The sequence below is a fragment of the Macaca fascicularis genome, chromosome 10 (assembly GCF_037993035.2).
Source record: "Macaca fascicularis isolate 582-1 chromosome 10, T2T-MFA8v1.1".
NCBI classification, from domain to species: domain Eukaryota; kingdom Metazoa; phylum Chordata; class Mammalia; order Primates; family Cercopithecidae; genus Macaca; species Macaca fascicularis.
The window spans coordinates 78,932,535-78,960,195 of NC_088384.1; the positions used below are offsets into that span (position 1 = coordinate 78,932,535).

Sequence of the window (27,661 nt, forward strand, 5' to 3'; positions counted from 1 at the left end):
TGAAATTTGGCTGAAATGTTGTTGGTGGAAGAAGAAAAAATATTCTTTCCTATACTAAAAACTGTGAGCAATTTTGAATCATCAACAAAGCATTAATTATGGTAAGTCTGATACAAAACTGAGAGGCTAAACTATTGAAATTCCATGTTACTAAGGAGATAAATGTAAATAACAGACTAGTTTCATATGAAACACTTATAGAAGCCTTCCTGAATAGTTCTAATTTTTCTTTCTAAAAATCTTTGTGTTTTACATTTTAACATAGATCATTTTAACCCTTTCAGCAAAAAATAAAATAAAATAAATAAATAAAAAAGCATAGCAGCTGTGTGTTTGCTATGTCATAGAATTTGCTGGCACCTACTGCCTTTTTACGCCTCTGAAGAATAATTATTCCAGGTGATTTTTTTGTCTTGCATCTCCAAAGCAACAGATCATTTTAATGTCAGAGAAAGAATTTTGACTTTTAAAAGATAAAACAAAAGTTGTGGGAAGACACTCAAATAGAAAATAGCTGGTTTTATATCAATTATGGAAAGAGGCATTGAGCTCCTAAATGGCAACTGTACTTCTGTGTCTGCCAATACCCTCTCTGCCAGAAATGAAGTATGTAAAGTACTAAATTTTAAATAAAATGAAGAATAGTTTTAACTTTGATGGCAAGTCAACATATCCTGCTACTATATCCTACCAGATCATCTACGCTTAAAAAAATTATGTTCTTCATCCAATATTTAAAAAGAATCTTCAAAAAATAGACTGAAAACACTTCTTTGAATATTTCTTCAGTTAAGATTTTCAAACCAAAACAAATGACACTGCACACAATTCATCCCAAACTATGCTGATCTTTACTAGTAACATTTGCAGAATTAAGACCATACACCTTTTGGCATGGTGGATGGAATCATTTCAATGGCAGAGCATTTCAACATGGGAGTTCTATTCATCACGTCTAATGGTTAGTTCCCATATGTTTACGAGGTTCAAAGATTTTTTCCAATAATTTCAAGTACTTTTTAATCATTTAGAATTACCCAGTAACCTGGGCATTGTTGTTGTTGTTGTTCTTTCAAACAAAGGCAAAATTAGAGGACACAAAGCAAACCCCTTTTGTTCAAGAGCCCACATATTTGTTCATTGTTCCCATCGTTTAATAAAAGTGAAAGTGTTTAGGGCATACTGGCTATTGTGTTTTACAACATCTACAACATAGAAACTTTTAATTGGGGCAATTAATTGATATGGTGACACAGCTAAACAATCAAGGCAGCATCTGGTACATGCACAACACTCAGCCTCCTACCTTGGGAGCTTTGGCGTGTCTCCCACATCTGGCATCTTTGACAAGGCTGAGATCCAGTAGCTCCGTCTCCTGGAAGGCAAAAACATGAAATCATTAAGCAACCACACAGATCTTTCCTCTTTGTTTTATGTTATTGACATCACTTAAAAAATTATCTTGAGACTTGACTGAAGACTTCTCTGCAGTTGGGATATTTCTTTCCTCTTACATCACTTCTCAATTGAATTAGAATGGAAACAAAAAGACAGCTAACTGCTAACTGCTCAGTTATACATTTTGAAAGCAAAAAGTGTGTGGTTATGTCCCCAGTCTATCCTAAAAGCCATTCCTAAATCATGATGAATCAGGTCTTCTTGTTCTTCCTGTTGAATATAATCCTGGGAGTCACTGAGCATAGGTGAGGGTTGAGGGTATGTCGGTAGAGAGAAGGATTAGGGAGGAAGACGGAGTGAGATGCTCCCATCGGCTCACACACATACCCAGCTTATCTGGCCAAGGCAGAGATACGAATCTGCCTCCCACAGCCACCAGCCTTTTGCACACATACCTCATGCCCTGATCTTTTCACTTAATCATTACCCATCATTGAACACCTGTAATACACAAGTTACTCTAGGGAATAAGGCGTACAAGATATGATTGCTTTCCTGGATGGACCTGTCATCAAATAGGAGTATAAAGAAATGTGTATGTGTAAGACGGGGGGAATGTGTTAATGACAATTTTAAAGTCAACTACCATGACGGGGGGGCAGCAAAGACAACACGTTTTTTTTTCCTAGGAGCTCAGAGAAAAGTTTATGAGAAATCATTAAGCTTGGAAAAAAGAAGCAGGGAGGGGGTTCCTCCCAGTTGGAGGGGAACATATGAGCAAATGCCTAGATGAGAAAGGCCCAGAGGTTTTGGCTGAACCTTGAGGTATTTGTGGCCTTTAGACACTTAGAGACAGAGAACATTACAGGGAAAGGAGGTAGGGAGAAGGATAGAGAAGCATCCAGGAGTGAAGAACTGCAAAGGTGCAGGCACGGTGGTGTTGTAGAAGGATGGAAGCGGATTCACATGGGAGGACATCCAGTATTCCATTTGGCTAGAGCATAGAACATGTGACAAGAAGTCATGGGAGATGACACCAGAAAGGAATATGGGCCAAAGAATGGAAACCCTGAATGTCTGGTTAAGGCGACTGAGCCATGAGGTTTGTGACACACACAGGTTGCTGCATTAGACAGTGGACTCTACCACCAGCCAAGTAGGACTGTGGTACAGTGAGCAGTTGTCTTAAAGTGACTCCAGATGTCCTAACTATGATTCCTGGGCAATGAGCAAGTGGGATGGAGCATCGAGTCCCCTCCTCCCAACAGGAGGCACTGTGTCCTAATTCAGTTGCCAATAGAACCTCTGGATAGGAGTGGCTCTAAAGTCTTAAAGGCCAAGCTCCCTAAGAACCAGCACCTTTTGTTCTTAGGTAGCTTCTTCAAACAGCTGCTGCCAGTTCCAAATGTCTGGTGCAAACTGATCTGATTATTTTTCTGCACCTAAAATTGCCTTGTAATAAGGGCCAAATAAAAGGTGAAGTCTCACCCCTTGAATGCAAACCCACACAGCAGGTCCAACAGAGCACCTGATACACCTCTCTGTGGGATGAAGGGTGGAAGGAAACAGTGAGTCTCTGCTCTTGCTCACTCTGACCCTGTAAGTTTCCTTTTCCCCATTTTAGAGGGTTCCTTAGCCCATTTCATGCTATGTCTGACCCTGTGGAAATCCTCTCAAACCCCTGGGGTGTGACAGGTGGCAACCCAGCAAGGAACTTGCAGGTCAGAGTGACTGATGCCACAGTTCCCTGAAGGCCATACCATCCACAGTATTGGAGGTTACCTTATGAGTGTTAGAAAACAATGGTCTCAACCATGTTCAATGCTTCACTTAGGACACAAATGCACATTATAGAACGCTCTCTGAAGAAACGGTAGAAAAACCAGACGTGAGTAAGTTAAGCACATGCCCAAGTTTCTTTATCTCTACAGCAATGACCACCAAAATATTTGCTGGAAGAGGAGAAACAGTAAGGGAACCAAGCTTGAAGAAGTTTAATCTAGAAGATGGGAAATAAGTGGAGATCTGAGAGATGAAAGACAAGAGACAAAATGAAGGTAAGTAATTGGAAGAAAGAGGAGAGAGATGGCAGTGGAGGAACTGACTGAAGGAAAGAGGGAAGTCATAAAACACGCTGCGGTTTCCACCTTTCCTACACTGAGACTTAGAAGTTTGGGCAAATTGATAGTGCATTCTGGAGAGGTTGGTTTGAGGGCTTTATCCAAGTGGAAATGCCAGTAATTAATTCACTGGAGCATTATTTATTGAATGCCTACAATGTATCAGGTATATGCCAGTACTGAGAAACTAGAACATACGAAGATAAGATCCCAGTTTCGATGAGCTCATACAAACAAGCCAAATACTATATGCTAAAGGAAATATTTCAAAGTGCCCTACAGACATGGGCTATAGAGAGCTATGGCATGATTTCAGCCAGTACACAAGGATGAGACAGAGTTTGCCAGCCTTATAACTATGTGATTGGGGTGGGAGGGTGGGTGTGGTTTCAGAGAGAGGAAGTTGCGGGTAGAAAATCACAGAAGCAGGAATTGTGTGCAGAAAACTACAACTTACTTAGGATATGTCACAGAGGTATATGGAGCATTAGCAACAATCACTTTGGGATTTAGTAGTCATTACATGGGTGTTCTCTTAATAATTATTTATAAAACACTAACATTTATGTTTGATGTAATTTTCCATATATATTGCATGATGTTTTACATCTATGTAGGATAAAAATCTCTCTTACACATACAGTATGTTTACCTAATTAACAGTAATCTTTTCTTTTTTTTTTTTTTTTTTTTTTTTTGAGAGACAAGGTGTCACTCCATCACCCAGGCTAAAGTGCAGTGGTGCAATCTCAACTCACTGCAACTTCCACCTCCTAGGTTCAAGTGATTCTCGTGCCTCAGCCCTCGAGGAGCTGAAATTACAGGCACGCACCACAATACTCAGCTAATTTTTGTGTTTTTAGTAGATACTGCATTTTGCTATGTTGGCCAGCCTGGTCTCGAACTCCAGACCTCAAGTGATCCACCCAGCTTGGGCTCCCAAAGTGCTGGGATTGCAAGCATGAGCCGCCGTGCCCAGCCTGTAATATTTTCTATTTAAGGAAATTCCTCCCAATTGAAGAAACAATAGACTTAAACATAACTTGTTTGATTATATACACAAAGCCCAAATTGAATTAACAAACAACTAGATCTTAGCAGGCATCATTACATAGACTTTTGCATTACAGATAATGAACTCTGTATTCCACTTCCAGGATTCATTCCCCAAGCCATGGAAGGGTAGTTAACGCCAACTGTGTGCATGAAAACCACCGCAGGGCACTATCATCGAGGGTAATGTGGCGTGGGGAAGACCCAGGTGGAAAAGCTGTCCATGAACTCATTTGGCTAGAAAGCAATGATTAAAATAGTGCCTCCCACTTCTATTAACATGCCACAGGCACCCCTCTGGAGTTTAACTGCATCCCTTTCTCTCTGCCACTAAAAAGAAAATGAGGAACCCAATGCATGACCACAAAAGTGTTTCTTGTATCATTAAAACTTTTTCTAGGTTAATTTTCTTGTGACAATAGTTTTAACAACGCACTCTCATTACAATAAAGCAGTGAAATGGTCCCTTTCTGCCCTTCCTCAGTTCAAGAGTTTCTGTTTTCCAGCTTTGTGGAATTCATTCTTTCTTTACTCTTCTCTTTGAGAGAGAGAGAGATTACAGGTATATATGCAGAAAACTTGGGTTTGAGTGAGGACCTTAAAATTAATTATTCATGTATTTAGTCAGTAACTTTACCACACTGCGCATCAATTTTGTCATCTATTAAATGGGTATGAGCATACCTTCCATATCAGTGGCTCTCCAACGGTAGCCTACATTATAGTTGCCTGAAAGGCTTATTAAAATACAGATTTGTTCCATGTCACTTGTCAGAGTTTCTGGTTCCATGAGTCTGGGGCAGGCCTGAGAATCTGCATCTCAAATAAACCTACAGGTGATGCTGATGTTGCTGGTCCAATGACCACACTTTGAGAAGCACTAATGATATACTCACGTTGTTATAAGGCCTTTCATGTGAACATCATTGATAAAGCAATAAAATACTTACATTAATATGAAGAATCTATAACTATCATTTCTTTACGTCAGAAACTGTCAAACAAAAATATTACATTTACTGAATGTAAAAGTGTGCCTAGTGGGGAGATTTAGCTGAAGAAAAAACTATTGAATGACAAATGCCATCAACTGCTACTTTAATAATTTCTCTTTAGGATTAAATCATATTCTATCCAAGCAAATGTCCTAGGTGTTCAGAAACTCAAGCAACCATTGAAATTGTTTTATCACAGATGTTTTACTATAGAACATTTGCATTATACTTTATAACATTAGATATATCTTTAGAAAAGTGGAAGAAAGAAATTTAAATTTGCTCTCTCTAACCTTTAAGTCCATCCAACAATGAGAAAGGAATTAAGTGCCTAAAGTCACATAACCTACCTGAATCATTAAAGGAGGAATGCACTAAAAGAACCGTTTATTTCCAAGGCCATTAATGACACCCTGCAAACTTGGAGATCACACTCTCAGGACCTCAGATGCATTCACTGATGCATTGATGGATATGCCCTCTCTTTTTGTCAGTATGGATAAAAATGAATTAACAGCATGGATAGAAGTGAATTAACAGTAATATTACAATAATATTGTAACTGTCTATTGACATGGGGTTTCACCACTTGGTGTGAATCCCTCGACAAAAGACCTTGGACTTTTATCTCCATTTGTATAGTGTTTAACATGAAGTTCAGCACAGAGGCTGTGTACTTCATCCTGGTTTGTGAATGAATGACACCCTGCTGAAGATGTTAATTATCAAACTCAGAAATACCGAATTTAAAACTCAACTCTTTCCAGAATCCCAGTTTCTGTGCATTGTCACTCGGTGTGGTAAAGTTACTAACTGAATACCTGAATAATTAATTTTAGGGTCTTCACTCAACCCCAAGTTTTCTGCATATATGCCCTGTGATCTCTCTCTCAAAGAAAGGAGTAAAGAAATAATGAATTCCACAAAGGCTGGAAAATAGACACTCTTAAACAAACTCTTAAACAAACTGAGGTATTGGGTATTTAATCAAATACTAAAAACCCATTATTACTAATTAATGGGTTTTGGGTATTTAACAAAAATATTTTGAATGAGTGATGAGAAAACAGGCAAGCTAAGGGAAGACTAAATTGTCTTTGTTGTTTATTATTTAGCAGAGAGATTTCAATTCATCAGCCACAAACACACTGTGGTAGATGAGACATGAAATCTACCTCAAACTAAGGAGGAAATACAATTTAAAACTCAACTCTTTCCAGAATCCCAATGTCTGTGCATTGTTACTGAGTTCCGTTAGTCACCCAATATAATAATGTGCTTCAGGTTCATACTGTAGATAATCAGAGCAGCAATTATAGTCATCAACATTTCACAGAGAAGATATTAATGGCTGGGTGTGCGCATTGTGATTATGTACACCTCCACATACGTGTGTGGTATAGTCATTAAGTTGGTCTATTTTGATTTACCAAAAGTCGCATATATTAATATATTTTATTGACTGCCAAACCTCCTTAAAATGCACTTAAAAAATGATTTTAGAGTATTTTAATGACGGGTTTTAATTTAACAGGAAGCAGATGGACTTAGACTCAATTATTTGTTCCTTAACTTTATTCTACTTCTGAGGGGGTGAAAAATCTGTGCAGTGTACCTCTCAAAGAAATCCCTGCACCATCTGCCACCTGGTCTCTCTTTTCTTTTGTTCCCTAGGCATGATTTTCATCTTTATTTCCACAACTTTCAATGGAGACCCACAGTACAAAACACCAATAGAAATGAGATGTACAGGTCATCAATAAGAACTAAGGCAGAGAAAAGAGAAAGATGACACATCTGACTTTCTTTATTTAAACACACTTAGATTTAATATAGTGCAGATTTCATAGAAGTAGGAGGCAGAAAATGTAAGTTCTTCCCCCAAATTATCACTTGTTATCAATGTAGTATTAAACAAGTTGCTATAGATGCTCATGCATGTCTTGTATCCTCATCTGTCAAACACAGGTGCAGATGCCAGCAATATCTCCCTCGTTCGGCTGCTGCTAAACCAACTGAAATATTAAACTAAGATCTCCACTTAGCAAGGAGGGAGTACCAAATATATAGAAATTCTTATGCTTGCAAGATTTCCCATTCTAAGTGAAAGGGAAAAGATCCTAGCAGAAAAGTTAAAAGTTGTTAGGTAAAGCATCTAGAAGAAACACAAGGAATGCAAATAAATACAGAAAAAAAAAAAAAAAAAAGATCTGGAAACCTGGGACGCTATAGCTATTTCAAAAAAACGTAAAACCTAAGTAATAGAGAAAACTTCTAGAGAAACTGATTTTCATTTTTATGTGTTATAGGTAAATGAAAAATAGGATCAACATTTGAAATGGGAAAAGCAATGAGGATGTTCATGTGTTAGAGGTTGTATTGTAACTGTCAATTGACATGGGGTTTCACCACTTGGTGTGAATCCCTCGACAAAAAGACCTTGGACTTTTATCCCCATTTGTATAGTGTTTGACATAAAGTTCAGCACAGAGGCTGTATTTCATCCTGGTTTGTGAATGAATGACACCCTGCTAAAGATGTTAGGTATTTCAGACTTTGGCCCTAACAGGAACACAATACGTAAAATACAAGTCAGACTCATCTTTACCCAGAAAACCAACAAGATGCTTTATTTTTGCAAGCAACCGAGGGACATTGAAAGTTCGTTAATACAGCAGTTGGAATTACCTTCCTTGCCCTCATGTTCTCATAAATATCATAGCATAAATGCGGGAAAAAGTAGGTGATCCAATGCCTGCGGATGTTATCGGTTCTATTCTTCAGTCTGTATGTTATCCCTGGCCCTACTTCCAAAGTCTTTGGCCCAATGTTATTGGCAAGTATATGAATGCAGCAGATAATGTGGAAGATAACTTTTCATTTTTAATTTATTTCCTTGCTTCCTTCATTGTTCCATTGCCTGTCCTAGGGAGATAAGGAATCCACCAACGTCTGGAGTTCATGCATTCTTCCAGGAGCCAAGGTCAGTATACAGGAAGATACTGAACCAAAAAAACCCAGACAATCTCTCTTAATGCACTTTTTAATCTAAAGAGTCTGCTCAGTACAAATAATATAAAACCTGAGAAATTACTGTGGATGAGATTAAAGGTTCCTACACTAAAGGTGGCAAAGTCAAATAACATCCTTAATAATAACAGCAATAATAATTACATCTATTTATAATAGAGAACCAACATGTCAAGAATTGTAAAACAAAATTTGTGTGCATTATCTCATTGGTCCTTGTAATAATACTGTCACATAAGTATCATATTTCTCTGTTTTGCAGATGAGAGAACTAATAGAGATAGCTATGACTACTATTGACTACTGTTGGTCAACTGCACAATTTTCTCACAAAACTCTACATTTTTGCCTATCTTTGGTGGGCAGAACTCTGAAGATGGGCACCCTCATTCGGGTCTCCTGGTTTCCATGCCTTTGTGTAATCCCCTCCCTCTGAGTGTGAGAGGGACCTGCAATTTTCTTCTAACCAATACAATATGGCAAAGGTGCTGGGCTATCACTCCCACCATTATGTTATGGAATACAACAAGAGCGAATGGATTTTGCAGGTGTCATTAAGGTTCCTAATCAGACGACATAAAGTTAGCCAAAAGAGAGATATCTTGGGTGGGCCTTTCAAAAGAGGGCTTAGAAGCGAGAGTACTTGAAGCAGCAGAGACAGTAATCTGCTGGCTGTGCTGTGTACTGACTATGGAAAAGAAGACCTCCAGGAGATAAGAGCATCAGTTCTACCACCACAAGGAACTGAATTCTGGCAACAACCTAAATGAGCTTGCAAGAGGAACTCGAGCTCCAGGTGAGAACACAGCCCAGGAGACAACTCGATTTCAGCCTTGGGAGATCCTAAGCTGGTGAGACCCTCACCCACTGAAACTGTGAGATAATAAATATTTGTTGTTTTAAGCCATTAAGTTGTGGTAGTTTGTTATGAAGCAATAGATAACTAATACACTAACCCCATTGTTTCCAAGTTCTAATGCACTTAATTAAAAAGGAATGTAAATGAATTTACATATCTTGGCACTCTACCCACCCTGCATAAAAATGACTGCAATGCTGTCACCATTACTGAATATGCCCAAACAGAAACAATTACTATAATAGAATCGCAGACTTTGGGAATGGAAAGAGAACACAGATGAGGAAACTAAGTCCCAGAGAAAATATGTTAATTGCCCAGGATCATTGACCCTATGTACATAATAGAAAAAATAATCCACATATCCCCAAACTTACTTTTTTCTAAAAATGTTTGATATTGATAAGGTAGCAGGAGTATTGTGTAACATAAATGAAAGAAAACCACTTAAGTCTTTTTTCATGTATAAGAAAAAATATCATGATAAATAAATATAACATTAGTTTTCAGAGGCTGTGTCTGCACAAGGCAATGTGAAATATATCAGTAGATATGCAGTTAATTTATTCTTTGCAGATTGCCAGGTGAGATAGTTTGGCTGCTGGTTGTGCAAAAGCCAAATATTCTCATTCTTACTTCCTTCTTCAGCAACCTTAGAAATTCTTATACACTCATCTAAGAGTGTATAAGAAATATAAATGTATACTTATACATCTAAGAGTGTATAAGAAATATGAAACATTTCTAAAGTTGAAAGTTAAATTCAGCTAAACATAAAATTTTATGTATAGCACCAAGACTTTATTAAGACATAAAATGAATAAAACTTAATTGTAACAGTATTTATGGTATAGTTGCATGCATCTACGACTCTGACGGAAAAAACTGCCACACTTTCTTCCAGATTCTAGGAAACATTATATTAGGAGATATATTTTAGTAATTTCTTTCAAATGATGAATGAAAAACAGGTGAGATTTAAGATGATCGTGCCTTCATTTTAACAAGATGTCAGCTTATTAGGTTGACATTAAAAAACTGAGAAAAAGTTTCATAATCACAGAAAAGTTTCCATAATCATGGATAATCTATATATGTTCAAAGATGAATGATTTCAGAAATATATTGGCTCTTTATAGCAATGTGTTTTATTTTTCTAGTTCTTATATATTACCAGGCATCTCACCGAGGAATTCTCCACATCTTCATGGATGAAGAATGATGTTGCATTAGTTCAGAACTCAGAGTTTTAAAAAAATCGCAACTATGATGATAAAGATGGCGTCGTTACAATTTTCTATTACTGCCTGTGATAAGCTAAATTACTCATTTCGGACTAATCAGATTAACCAGAAACAGCATCCATCATTTTGCAAATAGTGTCATAAGTGCTAAAAACTGTCTTCCTGAATATTTTGGGTGAGCATAGAATCTGATTTTCATAAAAGGTCTTTTGATAAGAAATATGGAAATGATATAGATTCATCAGGCAAACAAGCTGTTTCCACTTTAAAACTCCAGATGACATAAATGTAGCCAGATTTTCCCTTTGAATCATCTAAAATGTTATCTTTGGTTTACACCTATTTCACTGTGGCTGAACAGTCAGCCAAGCTTTTTTATCTGGCAGTGCAAACTACTCCCTCAATCTTACCTTAACATAATATTTGAACTCATCACTTATCTGCTTATAGGAATTAAATGCCTTCATTTCTCCATACCAGTGGTTCTCCAAGTGTGGTCCTTTGACCTATGGCATCATCACTTGGGAACAAGTGAAAAATGCAAATTCTCTGGTCCAACCCTAGGCCTACTGAACTAGAACCTCTGGGATGGCCAAACAATCTGTGCTGGGTGATTCACCTCCCAGTGATTCAGATGCAATCCGAAGTTTGAGAATCTCTATCCCAGATATTAAATGAAGACAATGGCGGCCCACAGAGATGGCTAATTAGGTCTAGAATGGGTAGGGCATTCTGACACTCGGACAGGTTTCCTACATCCAGTTATAAAGTAGCTGCATCAGAATCCTAAGAGCAATGAGAAAACTGCTAATAAAACTGAGAAGTCTTCTTCAGACTACTATGCTTATCAATAGCTCTAATATCACTGTAGAATAAAGCAGCCATTTCCACATTGGGCCCTAGAGGCCAGACTGTCAAGGAGAGGTTCTAAAAATGCTTGGTTGAATTCCACATGTTTTGATGCAGTCTTGTGCATGATATATTTGGGAGCGCAAACCAACATATTTTGTTTTCTCTCTCATCACACAGTATGGCATATCTGGTGATTTCCATATTTTCTGAAGTATAGATAGATGGCATTTATCCTTGCTTTACCTTAGTAGCTGATTGGTTATATCCAACTGGATAGTCTCATTTTTGCCAGTTATTTATTCCAAAATATATCGCAATTTTTTCTGCCAAAGGTTTGCATTTTGATGACCTTTTTGTCTCATAAAACATTCTGAATATGTAATGAGTTAATCTGTTTTCCAAAATGAGATATTTTAGGTTGACACGTGTGTAATAATATGTCTTTTTTCCCCTGCCTTTCAAAGAAGATTTGCTTCTTAAGATTGCTTTTGGCTTTCTGGTAAGACAGATGGAATCCAACTGAATCTTTTCTGATGCTGATTTGTGGGGGTAGGGGCTGGATATGTCTAAAAGGGAACATCATGCTTAATGAATTCTCCTGAGAAGAACATTCACTGAGTCAATCAATAAATCAGCCCCAAGGTTTTGCCTAAGTGCCGTAAATTTTACCAAAAGCAAACTCTCCTTTTTATTCAACTGTTGATCCATCTCAACACTAATGTAAGTACACAAAATGAAGCTAGCTGTTCATATTAAGAACTATGAATGATTGAAAAAAATCAATCTAGAGCCATTTTCCAATTACTCAGGAAGTTTGCCTAAAGCTCCCATGGGAACCTGTATTGATACTAACCTGGTTCCCTGCCAGGCTCCTTGACTGGCTAGACACCCATCCTCCAGTGTCTATCAGCTTTATTCCTAACAAGTGACACTTGAAGCCTTTGACTACTTTTGGCTTCTTGGAGTCACTTCACTCAGATGTGCAGAGAGCAGGAAGTGCCTGGGATGCTAGGTCTCCCCAGAGAGCTCATAGTTCATCCCTGACAGATGCAGGAGAAGCAACTCCAGGTGTCATTTGTGCTCTGGAGCTTTCAGTAGCTCAGGTTGACGCTGGCACTTCACCTGAAAGCTCACCCTTACTTAACTCTTCTCCATCCATGTCTTGCTTCCTCCACTCTCTTACTGATGTCTCCTGGAAGCAGCCTCCTTAATAAATCACCTGTATACAACCCCTTGCATCTTGGTCTGTTCAGAGAACAGGATCCAAATAGCTATCATTTGCAAATAATCAACTTATAAAATAATGTTAAACTTGAAATTTATTCTGAATCACATATTACTATTTTTAAACTCATATTTTTATATTAATCACTTTTTTGGCTTTAGATATATTTCTGTATGTGTTTGGAATGTTTAAAAAATTTCCTTGAAAATAGTTTTCATCATTATACCCACTAAATATGAGCATTCATCAAGACTAGGGGTTCTCAGTCACAATACACCACATTTATCTTATGTCATCTTAATCAGGTTTTAAAATATATTGGGTACTTCTGGGAAAACATATGCATAAATACCCTGTAATCTAACATGTAAATGGTTTTCCCAAAAGCTTTTTCTCATCATCATGTGAGAGACAGTGCCTGATTTTAAAAAAGAAATATTCCTTACTAAAAATAAATAAGTAAATCTATAAAAAACATCAGTTTACCTAATCTCCAAACCAGAGTTTATTTTTGTCATACCCATAGCTAAAAAGAAATATGTTTATATTCACTTTATTTTACTTTCTTCTTGGTAAAGGTTTATTATATTTTCTACCCCCTAGTCTGACTTTCCTTGCATTAAAATAAAATAAAAATCTATCCATAACAAAATATATAAAGCTCTACTCCAAAGTTGAATAAACATAATTCATTTTATCATTTCATCAAAACTTTACTTAAAAATGAATAAGGATAATTTTTAAAAAGATCTTATGTGAATAACATGTTTTGTAGGAATTTTCACAAACACTATTAATTTAGTATTACTACCTCTTTATGAACAGGGAGGGAGTAAGTAAAAAGCAATCACTGTCAGACCAAAAGTGGGATGGGGACAGATTTTAAAGACAATGATAGGAAGACTGGGAAATGAAATAATTACTGTTCTTGAGAGGAGATCCTATAGGAAGAGGGAAAAGAAAAATAACTTAATCATTAAGGGATCAAACTAGATATTTACTGCAAGGCTAAAGTTCAAGGATAAAGCAGGCATCTACATAAAGGTTACCCAGCAGAAATCTTGGGATAACTCAGGGATGGCACAGATTTAGAAGAAAGAATATAGCTAATATGGAAATGAGGGAATTTTTATGACCTTTCTGTAAGTTAAACACTGAAATGTTTTAAAGAGGGAGTGTAGGAATTTAAGTTATTAGAGTAAAATGTGGACAGATTTGGAAAGTGGGCAGTGGATTAGTTGCTGTCAAGAGGAAGTTTAAATATATACTCTTGTTGGAATTCTGTAGCTTCTGAACAGAGAGCTAGAGAGTAATATGCCTATATGCTTCCCATCTGCACTCCGTAACAATGAGGAAGGAAACAATATTGTGTAAAAACTCTTCAACAAGGCCTTATGTTTACTACTATTGCTGCTTCAGAACAGTAGGTTGAAACAAAATAAAGAAAGACAACTAACAGACGACATCTGTCTTCTTCCAACACATCCTTGACTTGACCTTCACGAGAAACAAGTTAATTCTTAAATTTACTCCCTTCATTAAAAAGGCCGAAGGTGGAAGCACAGTGCAGTTTATTGCAATAAATTTGTGAGAATCATAGAATCTTTAAAAATGTTAAAGGATGAGAAATAGGAAATGAGTAGATAAGAAGGGACAGCATTAAAGCAAGAGAATGTTAGTGCAAGTGGCAGAGAATCCAAACATATTGCATACAATTGCACCCTGAAGACAAAGTATATGCATGAAACAGGTTATTGGGATAATGCAAAAAATAAAAGCGAAAACATTTAAGAGGGACTTTTTCCTATTATGCTCTATATTTTTCTGTTATATATCAAAAAATATTTCTAAAGAGAAAGGAAGGAAGGAACAAAGGGAGAGAAGGAGGAAGGAAACAAGATGGGGCAGGGCAGGACAGGCCAGGTGTGGTGGTTCACTCACGCCTATAATCCCAGCACTCGGGGAGGCCAAGGCGGGCGGATCACCTGAGGTCAGGAGTTCAAGACTAGCCTGGCCAACATGGTGAAACCCCATCTGTACAAAAATACAAAAATAATTAGCCGGGCATTTTGGAGGGTGCCTATAATCCCAGCTACTTGGGAGGCTGAGGCGGAAGAATCGCTTGAACCCGGGAGGCAGAGGTTGCAATGAGCCGAGATGGTGCCATTGCACTCCAGAGTGAGACTCCATCCAAAAACAAAAAAGATGGGGCAGGACAAACCACAGGCCGTGCCACCAGGGTAGCTCTGCAAGCTTAGGGCCCCAGAGTACAAGGAAAGCAGGTATGCTAGGGTCAACCCAAAGGCTTGCTGTTCTTGGGCAAAAGTCAGGGCAAGAAGGAGAAATATCCATCAAGATGGAGAAATAACAGTGTAAACTGGGAAAGGGACAAGAGGCAGCAGGCTGGCAGGGCCATCTCCCTGGCAGGCCTATCATGAAGGCTTGCTGTTTGATGATGAGGACAGTTGTGAACATTGTCCCCTAAAAACTCACTCTGAAGGTGCTCAAAGGTGCACTTGACCTTGAGTTTCTGCACATGCTTAGGCATGAACTTCACCTTGTCAAGGCAGAAGAACCCTCCAAGAACAGAGAAGCCATAGAATGCTGCCAGAAAGAAAACCACAAAAGAAAACAGTCCTTGGATGACTTTTCTGAAATATTACATTGGGCGATGAACTAAGAAACATTTGACAGTGCAAGTGTTCTCAAATAAAATTGCCATCAGCAGAATGCAGGGCAGAATTTCTTTGAATCCTTTTCTTCCTTCAAATCCAGACATTCTCTTTTTTTCTTTCTTTCTTTTTTTTCCTTTTTTATTTTATAAAGACAAGGTCTCACTATGTTGCTCAGGCTGATCTTGAACTCCTGGGCTCAAGGGATCCTCCTACCTCGGCCCCCCAAAGTGTTGGGATGACAGGTGTAAGCCACCACACCCAGCCAACATTCTTATTTTTATGCCTCCTTTGTAAATATAGTGGAGAAAAAAATAATCACTGTATTAGGATTTTTCACCAAGGGCAAGATATGAAATAGTCATTAGCTTCTTTAGTTGCTTGAATATTACCTCCCTTGTCTGTGAGGTATCTTTTTGCTTAAGATCATTTCCTCAAAGAAACACATTATTGATTAATATCTTTGTTCACCTTTTGAAGTTGGGTCCTATATGCTGATTCCAGGTAGCCCCAGATTTCCAAAAAAGAACCCACTGTGACCTTTATTCATTCATTCCATAATTTGTAATGTTATGATAAAACACTTTATCCTCTGGAGTTGAGAAAAACTCAATTTCATTATCTTTTTTGAAGCTTAAATATTGACCAGGGTCACTATTCCTGGGTGTATATTTTTTCTAAATAAATAACTCATAAATCCTTAACATAGGATTTGAGCACCCAAGAAGATAGATCACTTTTTCATTATTGCACAATATATTTCTTCTTGCTCAGATGAAAGTAAAACCTAAAAATAAATCTTCCTCCAAATTACTTCCTCTGTATTAAGAAAGTAAATATCCAGAAAATTTTTTTGAAAATCCACTTAGCTCAGGCCCTGAACTCATATTTAATGCTTTTCCTTAAAGTCTTCCATAATTTTCATATTTTCCTTAATATCTTTGCAATGTATTCTCTGTATACCCTTAGCCTAACCAATGCCATCCCCCTAATGACTCATATGTCTCCTTATAGGTCCTATCACAAAAACCTACTGTGTTTCACAACCTAGCTTATTTGGGTTTTCAATTTCAAGTCAGATAAATCACATTTGCTCTATGTGGGTCAGTCAAAATTAAGTACAGAAGACTCTACGTACCAAAATTGGTGCTATTCTGCCGTATGATTATGGAATTAAATTAACCTGAGTCTTAAGCACTGTATGTCTTTCGGCATTATTTTTTTTTAAACATAAAAGCTGGGACACATCAAGTAGTCCAACCTTAGAGAAACTGCGTAGATGTGATATCTTCCTCCTTACCTTCTTTGGCATTGTTTTATATAAAAATCAGTGGTTTTCAAAGTATGGTCCCTGGACCAGCAGCATCACATCATCTGGTTACTTGTTAGAAACACAAATCCCTGGCCCACATCCCAGACTTTCTGAACTGAAAACTCCAGGGGTTGGGACCAAGGAATCTGTGTTATAACAAATACTACAGGTGATTCTGATACACTTTTAAGTTTGAGAACCACTGGGATGCACACTTAGAGATTGGTAACATTTATCTTGTGGATATACCAGGGTTTCTTCTTATAAGTCCCTTACTTATAAACACTCAGGTTTACTTTAAAGCATGCAGAAGAAGCATGTTATCCTATTTAAATAATTGATGTTTATGATGATCAGATGTTATTTTTGAACAAAGTATATAACTAAAAGTTGTTACACTGGAAAAAAGAGAGAGAATATCAGCACAAATACAAAGAAAAAAATTCTAGACACTGTGGAGTCTCACTTTAAACCATATCTATTCTGCAAGTCTATTTTTAAAGTAAAGAAGAAAAATACAGTACGATGAGATTTTGTTACATTAAAAATCAAGACTCTAGTGATTTCTTTAATAATACTTTAATCCTTATAAGCATTCCTGAATGCTTTATAAATACTTTTTGTTGGAATTATTATTAAACCATTTAAGGTGCATAGAAAACTGAGGGTTAAATGCCCCCATTATACTTGGTGATTACTGCAGGAGTCCTTACTATAATGGTGCTACTCTTCTCCCCATACAGGTGAGTGGGTTTGCACAGTTCAGCATTACTGGGCTTGCACAGAGCTTAAGGCAGAGGTTGTTCATTCACCACCAAACTTTGCACTTTGCCTTATACAGTTCAAAGAATTACAGGGAAATTGCTGCCTGAATACAGTCACATTTCACATCACCCTTTGCTTGCATTTAAGGAGGGTCATATGACTAGTTCTCACAAATGGAATGCGAATGGAAGAGATGAGGGTCATTTCAGGTATTTTTCTTTCCCCTGTGTCCTTTTTACAGAGGACAGAGAGACCCTACGGGATATTGGAGCTGTTAGATTGGACACAGACTAAGTCCTCAAATCATCAGGTAGAAGAAAATCACCTTTATATCAAAAACACCCACACTAAGCTTCTAAGTAAATGAGGAATACTTTTTAGTGTGTTAAGCCATTGAAACGCTGGCATTTATTTTTTATTGTACCTATGATACTCCAATTAATATAGGGCTTATATGACCTCTTCTTTCTTTCTTTCTTTCTTTAAGACAAATATCACTCTCTCTGATCATAAAAAGTCACAAGCACATGGGATATTAGAAAAGGAAAAAGAATGTTATAAGCAAAGAACATGTTTTATCCCCATTTTATAGATGGTAAAACTGAGATCTCTACATGTTAAGTAATTTGACAGCACATAGCTAATGAGTTGTACAACTAGGGTTCCATTTCACGACTGTAGTCTCTAATACCCGAGATACATTAACACATTTAAACCACTTCTCCGACTTGGTAGACAGAATCCCATGAATTTATAGCAAGCATTCTCCAATATAAGCAGGATCAGCTAAGTTCACTTAAACGTTACAGCCTTACTGAAAAAAATTCTGCTACATTCCTATGTCTATGGAATTTTCACTGTTACTAAATTCAAGTCATTGACAGAAAACTATGATCTCAAATGTTCTATAGTGAGAAATAACAGTACTAGCAAATAATGCTGTTGTGAGGGTTTAAATAATATATAAAATAAACAGAGTTCAATGCCAGTCCATCAATATAACATCTGGTTACCCCAACTCTCCTCCTCTCAGAGGGCCAGTATTTGGGGCCAAAGTGTATCAGAGCCTCCATTTTTGTTCTGTTTTTCCACATTCAATACAGAATTTAATTTACTAATAAACAAAAAGTTTTGTTCTGTATTTCTTGCCTTGTGTTGTAGGGTTTTTGGAAGAGGGTGTGTACAATTTAAAAATTACGAAGTAAAGAGAAAACCGTGAGTACTAATTTGTTCTCTGTGATTTCTAAAGAGGTGTTTTCTTTCCTGGTGTTCTAGTAATGGGAGTGTTTTGCCCTGTGCGTCTTACGCAGCTCTCCTTCCTATCCCACTGCTTTCCTGTTGGTCTACTTTCAAGTTTTGTTTTTAGTCCTTCTGATGTTTCTCTTCTCTAATTTTCTGTGTCTTTGAGTTTTTTTCTTGAAATACTTGTTTTACTTTGATAAAATATACATGATACAAATTACCATTTTAATCATTTTTAAGTGTACAACTCAGTGACATTAGGTACATTCACTTTGTTGTGTAACCATCACCACCATAAATCTCAGGAACCTTTTACATCTTCTCAAATAGAAATTCTGTACACATTAAGCAATAACTCTCCATTCTCCAACCTTCACTTCCAGCCCCTGGCCACCATGATTATGTATTTAGTTTTGGTCTTTTTTTTTTAATAGCCTTTTATTCTAGAATAATTTTAGATTTACAGAAACTTTGTACAGAGAATTTCCATGTATGTCACAGGTAGTTCCCCCTATGGTTAATATCTTACATTAGTATGATACATTTGATATAACTAATATACCAATATTGATACTTTAATATTAACTAAGGCCCATACTTCATTTATATTCCTTAGTTTTGACCTACTGTCCTTTTCCTGTGCCAAGAGCCCATCCACGACACCATACTGCATTGAGTCCTCCTGTCATCTTAGGGTCTCTCTTTGGCTTTTCTTGCTTTTGATGACCTCAACAGTTTTGAGGAGTACCAGTCAGGCATTTCCTAGAATATCCCTTAATATGGGTACAGGATGCTTTTCTCAAGATTAGGCTGGATTTGTGGGTTTCGGGAGAAAGACCACAGAGGTAAAATGTCATTTTTATCACATCATGTCAAAGGTACCTACTATCAACATGACTTAATACTGATGAGATTATCCTTGGTCCGCTGACTGAGGCAGTGTTTGTCAGTTTCTGCACCACAGAGTTACTCTTTATCCCCTCTTCCCATATTGTGCTTTTTTTGAAGGAAGTTGCTATGTGAATCCCACACTTAAGAGAAGGCAGTAATGCTCCGCCTCCTTGAGGGGATATTATCTACAAAGTTATTTGGTATCCTATATGGGAGAATTGTATATTCTTCTCAATTATTTATTCATTCAATGACTGATTTCTAATTATGTGGCCTATGGATACTTATTTTATACTTTGAGTTTACAATCTAATATCACATCTTTATTTTGTTGCTTAAATTGTTCCAGCTTTGACCATTGAGAGGTCTTTTAGTTGACTCCATATGTTCCATTGACAAACTTTCTTGCTTCCAGGCATTGTTAGATGCTGCAGCCTCATCTTGTAAATTCCGTTCTCCAGCTCTAGAATCAGCTATTTCTCCAAGAGCCCTAGTTTCTTTTATTGAAGAATGGCATTAGAAACCAAGTTCAGGGGGCTGGTTATGCTCATTGATACAGAAGTGTTATTGTTTCTAGGTCCTTTTCAAGAATCCAGTTTGGAAATATAGGTGTGCATACAAACCCACGTATATACACACATATGTATAACTTTCTATATTCATCCATCTGTACATATATTAAGCTAAAAATGAGTTCACACTGATGTTACAATTCTAGCCTATGTCTACATGGATCATTCTAGCCCCCTTTCTTTGCTCTGTAACTACCTGCTCCAACAGTAAGAAACCTTTCTGTTGTTAACAACCGTTTTTTTTGCTTTTAGTTTCACAGATTCCATTCATTTCCAGTTAGTTCAGTCAGCAACTTTCTCCCTTATTACTTTCAGTAAGGTTGTTTTATATATTTATAAAATAGATATTATTTGTCACAATCTGCTTTCCATCCTGGGATTCTCTTGATGTTCTAAATAATTTTCTAATATTTGAATATATTAAAGTTCATTTTTGTGCTTCAAAATTCTATAGATTTTTATAAATGCATAGTACATTTATACATTTAAAAGTACACAGTATATTAATAAATACATAGTACATGCATAGTTCTTATAGAACTAAACATACTCTTACAACATGATCTAGCAATTGTGCTCCTAGGTATTTACCTAAGATTTGAATAGTTATGTCCCACAAAAACCTGCATGCATTATTTATAGAAGTTTTATTCCTAATAACCCAAAACTGGAAGCCACCAAGATACCCTTAAATAGGTGGACAAACTGTGATATATACAATGGAATATTATTGAGTGATAAAAAGGAATTAGCTTTCAAACCATGCAAAGACATGAATGAACCTTAAATGCATAATGCTAAGTGATATAAGTCATTCCGAAAATGCTGCATCTTGTATGATTCCATTTATGTAATATTCTGAAAAAGACAATGCCATAGAGATGGTCATCAGATTAGTGATTGCTAGCAGTTGTAGAGGAGGTTGAAAAGGTGAAGCACAGTGAATCTTTTTAGGATAGGGAAATTCTTTTGTATGGTATTGTAATGGTAGGTACTATGCATGTACTATGTATTTATTAATATACTGTGTACTTTTAAATGTATAAATGTACTATGCATTTATAAAAATCTATAGAATTTTGAAGCACAAAAATGAACTTTAATATATTCAAATATTAGAAAATTATTTAGAACATCAAGAGAATCCCAGGATGGAAAGCAGATTGTGACAAATAATATCTATTTTATAAATATATAAAATAACCTTACTGAAGGCAACAAGGGAGAAAGTTGCTAACTGAACTAACTGGAAATGAATGAAATCTGTGAAACTAAAAGCAAAAAGAATGGCTGTTAACAACAGAAAGGTTTCTTACTGTTGGAGCAGGTAGTTACAGAGCAAAGAAAGGGGGCTAAAATGATCCATGTAGACATAGGCTAGAATTGTGACATCAGTGTGAACTCATTTTTAGCTTAATATACGTACAGATGGATGAATATAGAAAGTTATACATATGTGTGTATATACGTGGGTTTGTATGCTCACCTATATTTCCAAACTGGGTTCTTGAAAAGGACCTAGAAACAATAACACTTCTGTATCAATGAGCATAACCAGCCCCCTGAACTTGGTTTCTAATGCCATTCTTCAATAAAAGAAACTAGGGCTCTTGGAGAAATGGCTGATTCTAGAGCTGGAGAATGGAATTTACAAGATGAGGCTGGAGCATCTAACAATGCCTGGAAGCAAGAAAGTTTGTCAATGGGAACATATGGAGTCAACTAAAAGACCTCTCATTGGTCAAAGCTGGAACAATTTAAGCAACAAAATAAAGATGTGATATTAGATTGTAAACTCAAAGTATAAAATAAGTATCCATAGGCCACATAATTAGAAATCAGTCATTGAATGAATAAATAATTGAGAAGAATATACAATTCTCCCATATAGGATACCAAATATTTTTTGTAGATAATATCCCCTCAAGGAGGCAGAGCATTACTGCCTTCTCTTAAGTGTGGGATTCACATAGCAACTTCCTTCAAAAAAAAAAGCACAATATGGAAAGAGGGATAAAGAGTAACTCTGTGGTGCAGAAACTGACAAACACTGCCTCAGTCAGCGGACCAAGGATAATCTCATCAGTATTAAGTCATGTTGATAGTAGGTACCTTTGACATGATGTGATAAAAATGACATTTTACCTCTGTGGTCTTTCTCCCGAAACCCACAAATCCAGCCTAATCTTGAGAAAAGCATCCTGTACCCACATTAAGGGCTATTCTAGGAAATGCCTGACTGGTACTCCTCAAAACTGTTGAGGTCATCAAAAGCAAGAAAAGCCAAAGAGAGACCCTAAGATGACAGGAGGACTCAATGCAGTATGGTGTCGTGGATGGGCTCTTGGCACAGGAAAAGGACAGTAGGTCAAAACTAAGGAATATAAATGAAGTATGGGCCTTAGTTAATATTAAAGTATCAATATTGGCATATTAGTTATATCAAATGTATCATACTAATGTAAGATATTAACCATAGGGGGAACTACCTGTGACATACATGGAAATTCTCTGTACAAAGTTTCTGTAAATCTAAAATTATTCTAGAATAAAAGGCTATTAAAAAAAAAAAAAAAACCAAAACTAAACACATAATCATGGTGGCCAGGGGCTGGAAGTGAAGGTTGGAGAATGGAGAGTTATTGCTTAATGTGTACAGAATTTCTATTTGAGAAGATGTAAAAGGTTCCTGAGATTTATGGTGGTGATGGTTACACAACAAAGTGAATGTACCTAATGTCACTGAGTTGTACACTTAAAAATGATTAAAATGGTAATTTGTATCATGTATATTTTATCAAATAAGACATACTGTTGCTGTGCATCCTTGCCAACACTTGGTATCGTCAATTTTTAAAATTTTAGCTATCTTGATAGTGTGTAGTGTATTTCATTGGGGTTTTAAATTGCATTTCTTTTATGACAAATGATGTTGAGCATCTTTTCATATGTATATTTGCTATGTTTGTATGTCTTCTTTGATGAGATATCTGTTCATAGGTTTTGCCAAATTTTAATTTACATTATTTATTTTCTTCTTGTCAGGTTTTAAGGGTTCTCTGTATATTTAGAATACTATTCTTTTATCACAATGTGATTCCCAAATACTTTCTCCCACTCTATGTCTTTTCCTTTCGTTCTTTTAATACTGTCTTCTGCATAGCAAAAGTTTTAAATTTAAGCAAAGTGTATTTTATCAAAATTTTCTTTCATGGATTATGCTTTTGCTGTTGTATCTAAAAACTCATTCACAAATCCAAGATTGTACAAAATTTATCCTATTTTTCTACTAGAAGTTTAATTGGTTTGCATTTTACATATATGTCTACGACTCATTTTGAATTAATTATTTCTTTGTAAAGTATGACCTCTAAGTTCATATTTTTGCATATGGACACCCAATTGCTCCAGCACTATTTGTTGAAAAGACTATCCTTTCTTTACTGAATTATTCTTGCACCTTTGTAAAAAAGTCAGTTTACTATACTTACCTGGGTCTATTTGGGGGCTTGCTGTTATTTTCCATTGATCTATGTATCTAACTTGCCAACACCATGCTTTCTTGATTATTGTCGCTTTATAATAAGTATTAAATCATGTGAGTTCTCTAACTTTGTTCTTCCATTTTAGTATTGTATTGGCTAATCTCAGTTCTTTGCATTACCATATAAATTTTACAACAATTATATCAACATATAAAAAAAGTTTGCTGGGATTGTGATTGGGATTACATTGAATCTGTAGTTCAACTGGAAAAAAATTAACACATTTACAATATTAAATCTTTCCATCCATGAACATGAAATATCACCCAATCTCATTTGACTTTCTTTGACTTATTTTATCAGAGTTTTGTAGTATTTCACATACAGTTCCTTGATATATTTTGTCAAATTTACCCCTTAATAGTAATTTCTAAAATTTCAAGTTCTATATTTTTATACTGTTGGTGGTAGTGTAAATTATTTCAACCATTGTGGAAGACAGTGTGGTGATTCCTCAAAGATCTAAAGGCAGAAATACCATTTGACTCAGCAATCCCATTACTGGGCACACACCCAAAGGAATATAAATCATTCTGTTACAAAGATACATGCACACATATATTCACTGCAGCACTATTTACAATGGCAAAGAAATTGAATCAACCCAAATGCCCATCAATGATAGGCTGGATGAAGAAAATGTGGCACATATACACAATGTAATACTATGCAGCCATAAAAAGGAACAAGATCATGTCCTTTACAGGGACATGGATGGGGATGGAGCCATTATCCTCAGTAAACTAACCCGGGAACAGAAAACTGAACACCACATGTTCTCTCTTATAAGTGGGAGCTGAATGATGAGAACACATGGACACATTGTGGGGCAAACACCACACACTGGGGCCTATCCATGGTGGGGTCAAGGGGAGGGACAGCATCAGAAAGAATAGCTAATGGATGCTTGGCTTAATACCTAGGTGATGGATTGATCTGTGCAGCAAACCACCATAGCACACAATTACCTATGTCACAAACCTGCACATCCAGTGCATGCACCCCAGCTAAAATAAAAGTTGAAGGGAAAAAAATTTCAAGTTTCAATTGTTCATTTCTGGAACACAGAAAAACAATAGACTTTTGTACATTGATCTTGCATCTTGATTTACTCACTTACTTGTTCTAGAAAGTTTTTTTAAACAGACTCTTTGGTGTCCCTGCATAGAAAATTATGCTATCTGCAAATAAAGACAGCTTTCTTTCTTTCTTTCTTTCTTCATTTGGGTCTTTTTTAATGTACTGGTTCTCTTTCTCTTCAACTGGACCATGTTCAATACTTTTTCCACAGACCATTCCGACCCCTCCATGTCTCCTTCTCAGAGTATTGATCTTCTACCTAGTCTTATAAGACCTGCTAGTCACATTACTCTATCTTACTCAGCTCCTCTGTAACAACCACCATTCTTACTCCACTATTTTAAATGCCCTAATTTTTCAGTCTTGACTAGCAATGATGCCAGCAAAAATAAACAAACAAAAAATCAAAACAAAACAAAGTGTTTTTGCTTAAGCAAAGTGCTTTGCTTATGTCCTCTGCAGACACAATTACTACACTGCAATTATTCAGACAGCTCCTTTGATCACGAAACTGCCAGTGGAAGACAAACTGTAAGGATTCTTCATAGAAGAAATTCAGACACTAATTGCACAGTTTTCCTGAAAACACTACCTGCGGAACAGTGAGGTCTATCATGGTCACTTATACATTTCATTAAGACCATAGAAAATACATGAATGCTAGCAAAAGACCTTTATACTGAATTGTGACTGTAAATATGTCATATTAAGATATCAACTTAAAACTCTTTCATTTTACTGACAATATATTCATCGTGTCCTATTTCCTCTTCTTGTCACGTGTCTAATCTTTCCTTTGAATCTTCACAACCAGGTTCTCTGCCCAAACTCCCATCTCTTTCAGTTGTTTCCTCTGAATTCCCAAGGATTTTATTTTCTGTCCACCACTGGTTCTATTGAACTATTACACAATGGGGTTTTTTATATTTTTTTGTTATATGTATATGTGTGTAGGACACAGGTGTATGTATGTAGATATGTATATGTTTATGTGTGTGTGTATATATATGTATGCATATACCTTTTTACATGTGTTATTTCTTCATTTCGAAGAAAGCCACTTGAGAGCCAAAATTCCATTTTATACTTCTTTGCAATCCGTATTCAATCAATTATGTTTGATTGATTTTGATTCTGCTTTTAAGCAAAGACATGGCTCTAGTTTCAGTATGAACTGGGGAAATAAAACCAACTGCTAAATATGAGTTAAGTATCTTTACTTATAATCATAGTGAATGTGTATGAGTTAAGTTTAAGCTCAGCTATAAGTTTCTAAAAAGGCCAAAATAGCAGCGACTTACACAGGATAGAGACTTACTTCTTTCACATGAAAGAAGCCTGAAGCTAGGAAACCAGGCCACTAGGGCTGCATTACAGAGTTGTTTGAATCTCAGCTTTTTCTCTCTGACAACCTCTCAATCTCGGGTATGCAGCATCTCCCTCATGGTAGAGATGGCTACTCCAACACAATTCATATTGGCTACATTTTCAGCCTGCAGCAAAGAGGGAAGGAAGAAGCAGTCCATGTCCCTACCTTTAAGAAAAGATCCCCAAATTCTCACAGGTTTTTGTTGATACCTCTTGGCCAGAATTTAGCTCAGAGGCACATCTAGCTGCAAGGGATGCTGGGAAGTATAAGGGGAGAAGAGACAATAAGGTCAATTACTCACAAAGTCCCTCTATCTAGAGGAAGTACCTTCCTTCATGCATGTTTGTATCAGCAAAATTTGCATGTTCTGTAGTAATCAGGCAAGCGTTTGCTGAAAGACAGTGGAGTCACTGATTAAATAATTCTCCTTCTTTCTGGAATTGTCCTATGACTTGCTTCCTAGACTTTTCCAGAAGGTCATCTTTGCAGTCATGGCTACAAACACCTCTTCCCCAACAGAAACTTGCAGTGTTCACAACCACATCTTTCCCCACAATACTCCCAGTCTTTTTCTCCAGTTACATGATTTACCATCTTACTACTTGGCTTCTTAAGAAGTCAGTCTCTTTTTGTCTTCTAACCACTTGAAGCTAGAGCAATCCTGACATTTCATAGATATTTCCTCATAGAATTCAATAAAAAAATTAACTTAAAAAATTCATCATCTTTATCTTTCCTCTTATCTTTAAGGCCTAAGTCCATTCATTGGTTGTTATACTAACATTATAAATAGCCCTAAAAGAAACAATGAGTATAGCAATATTTTCATGGACAACACCACCTATATTTTTTGACACTTCCAATTCCCCTAATAAGGCTATATTCTCAACTTACCAGCAAATAAATTAAGTATATCTATCTTACTTACTAGATCACCCCACTAATGGAAATTTCCATTACAATGGATCCAAGGAAATACAAAAGAAAGGCACACATGAAATTTATTTTTTAGACACATCACTTAGTTCTAATTGGAGTCTTCGTTCTTTCCTCCTTCTGCCTTCTGGTTTGGTTTCAGATCTGCTTATCAGAGTTCATGTTCTTGATTACTTTATTAGTTAGCTAGCACTGTCAGAATAAGGCACCTACCTTTGTAAAGCTCCTTTACAACAAAATATGAAATAGACATTTCAAGACAATGGACTGCATATTTTTGCACTATAAACTCTAGAACTTTAATTATACAAAGTGCTTGCTATGACATTATTGTATTTTATTCCATAAATAGCACAATACAGAGGTAATTCCCAAGGTAAGCCACATTTGTTTCTCTCAATCAGCATATTCTTAATTCTTTTCTGTTTATAGCTTTACACAGGAACCCTCTGGATCTGCTTTGCTGCTTAACATCAAAGCTAAGGCTATCCTGGGAGCATG

The 27,661-nt window shown here is 36.5% G+C and overlaps 1 protein-coding gene across 3 annotated transcripts in view; it reads right to left on the minus strand.

Moving 5' to 3' along the window:
* PLCB1 (phospholipase C beta 1) overlaps positions 1-27,661 on the minus strand; it is a 744,009-nt gene that overhangs the window by 501,893 nt on the left and 214,455 nt on the right. For all 3 annotated transcript variants that reach the window (XM_005568372.4, XM_005568373.4, XM_065521765.2), the window contains exon 3: positions 1,307-1,375. In XM_005568372.4, coding sequence (XP_005568429.1) covers positions 1,307-1,375 — 69 coding nt within the window. The remainder of the gene's footprint in view (positions 1-1,306; positions 1,376-27,661) is intronic.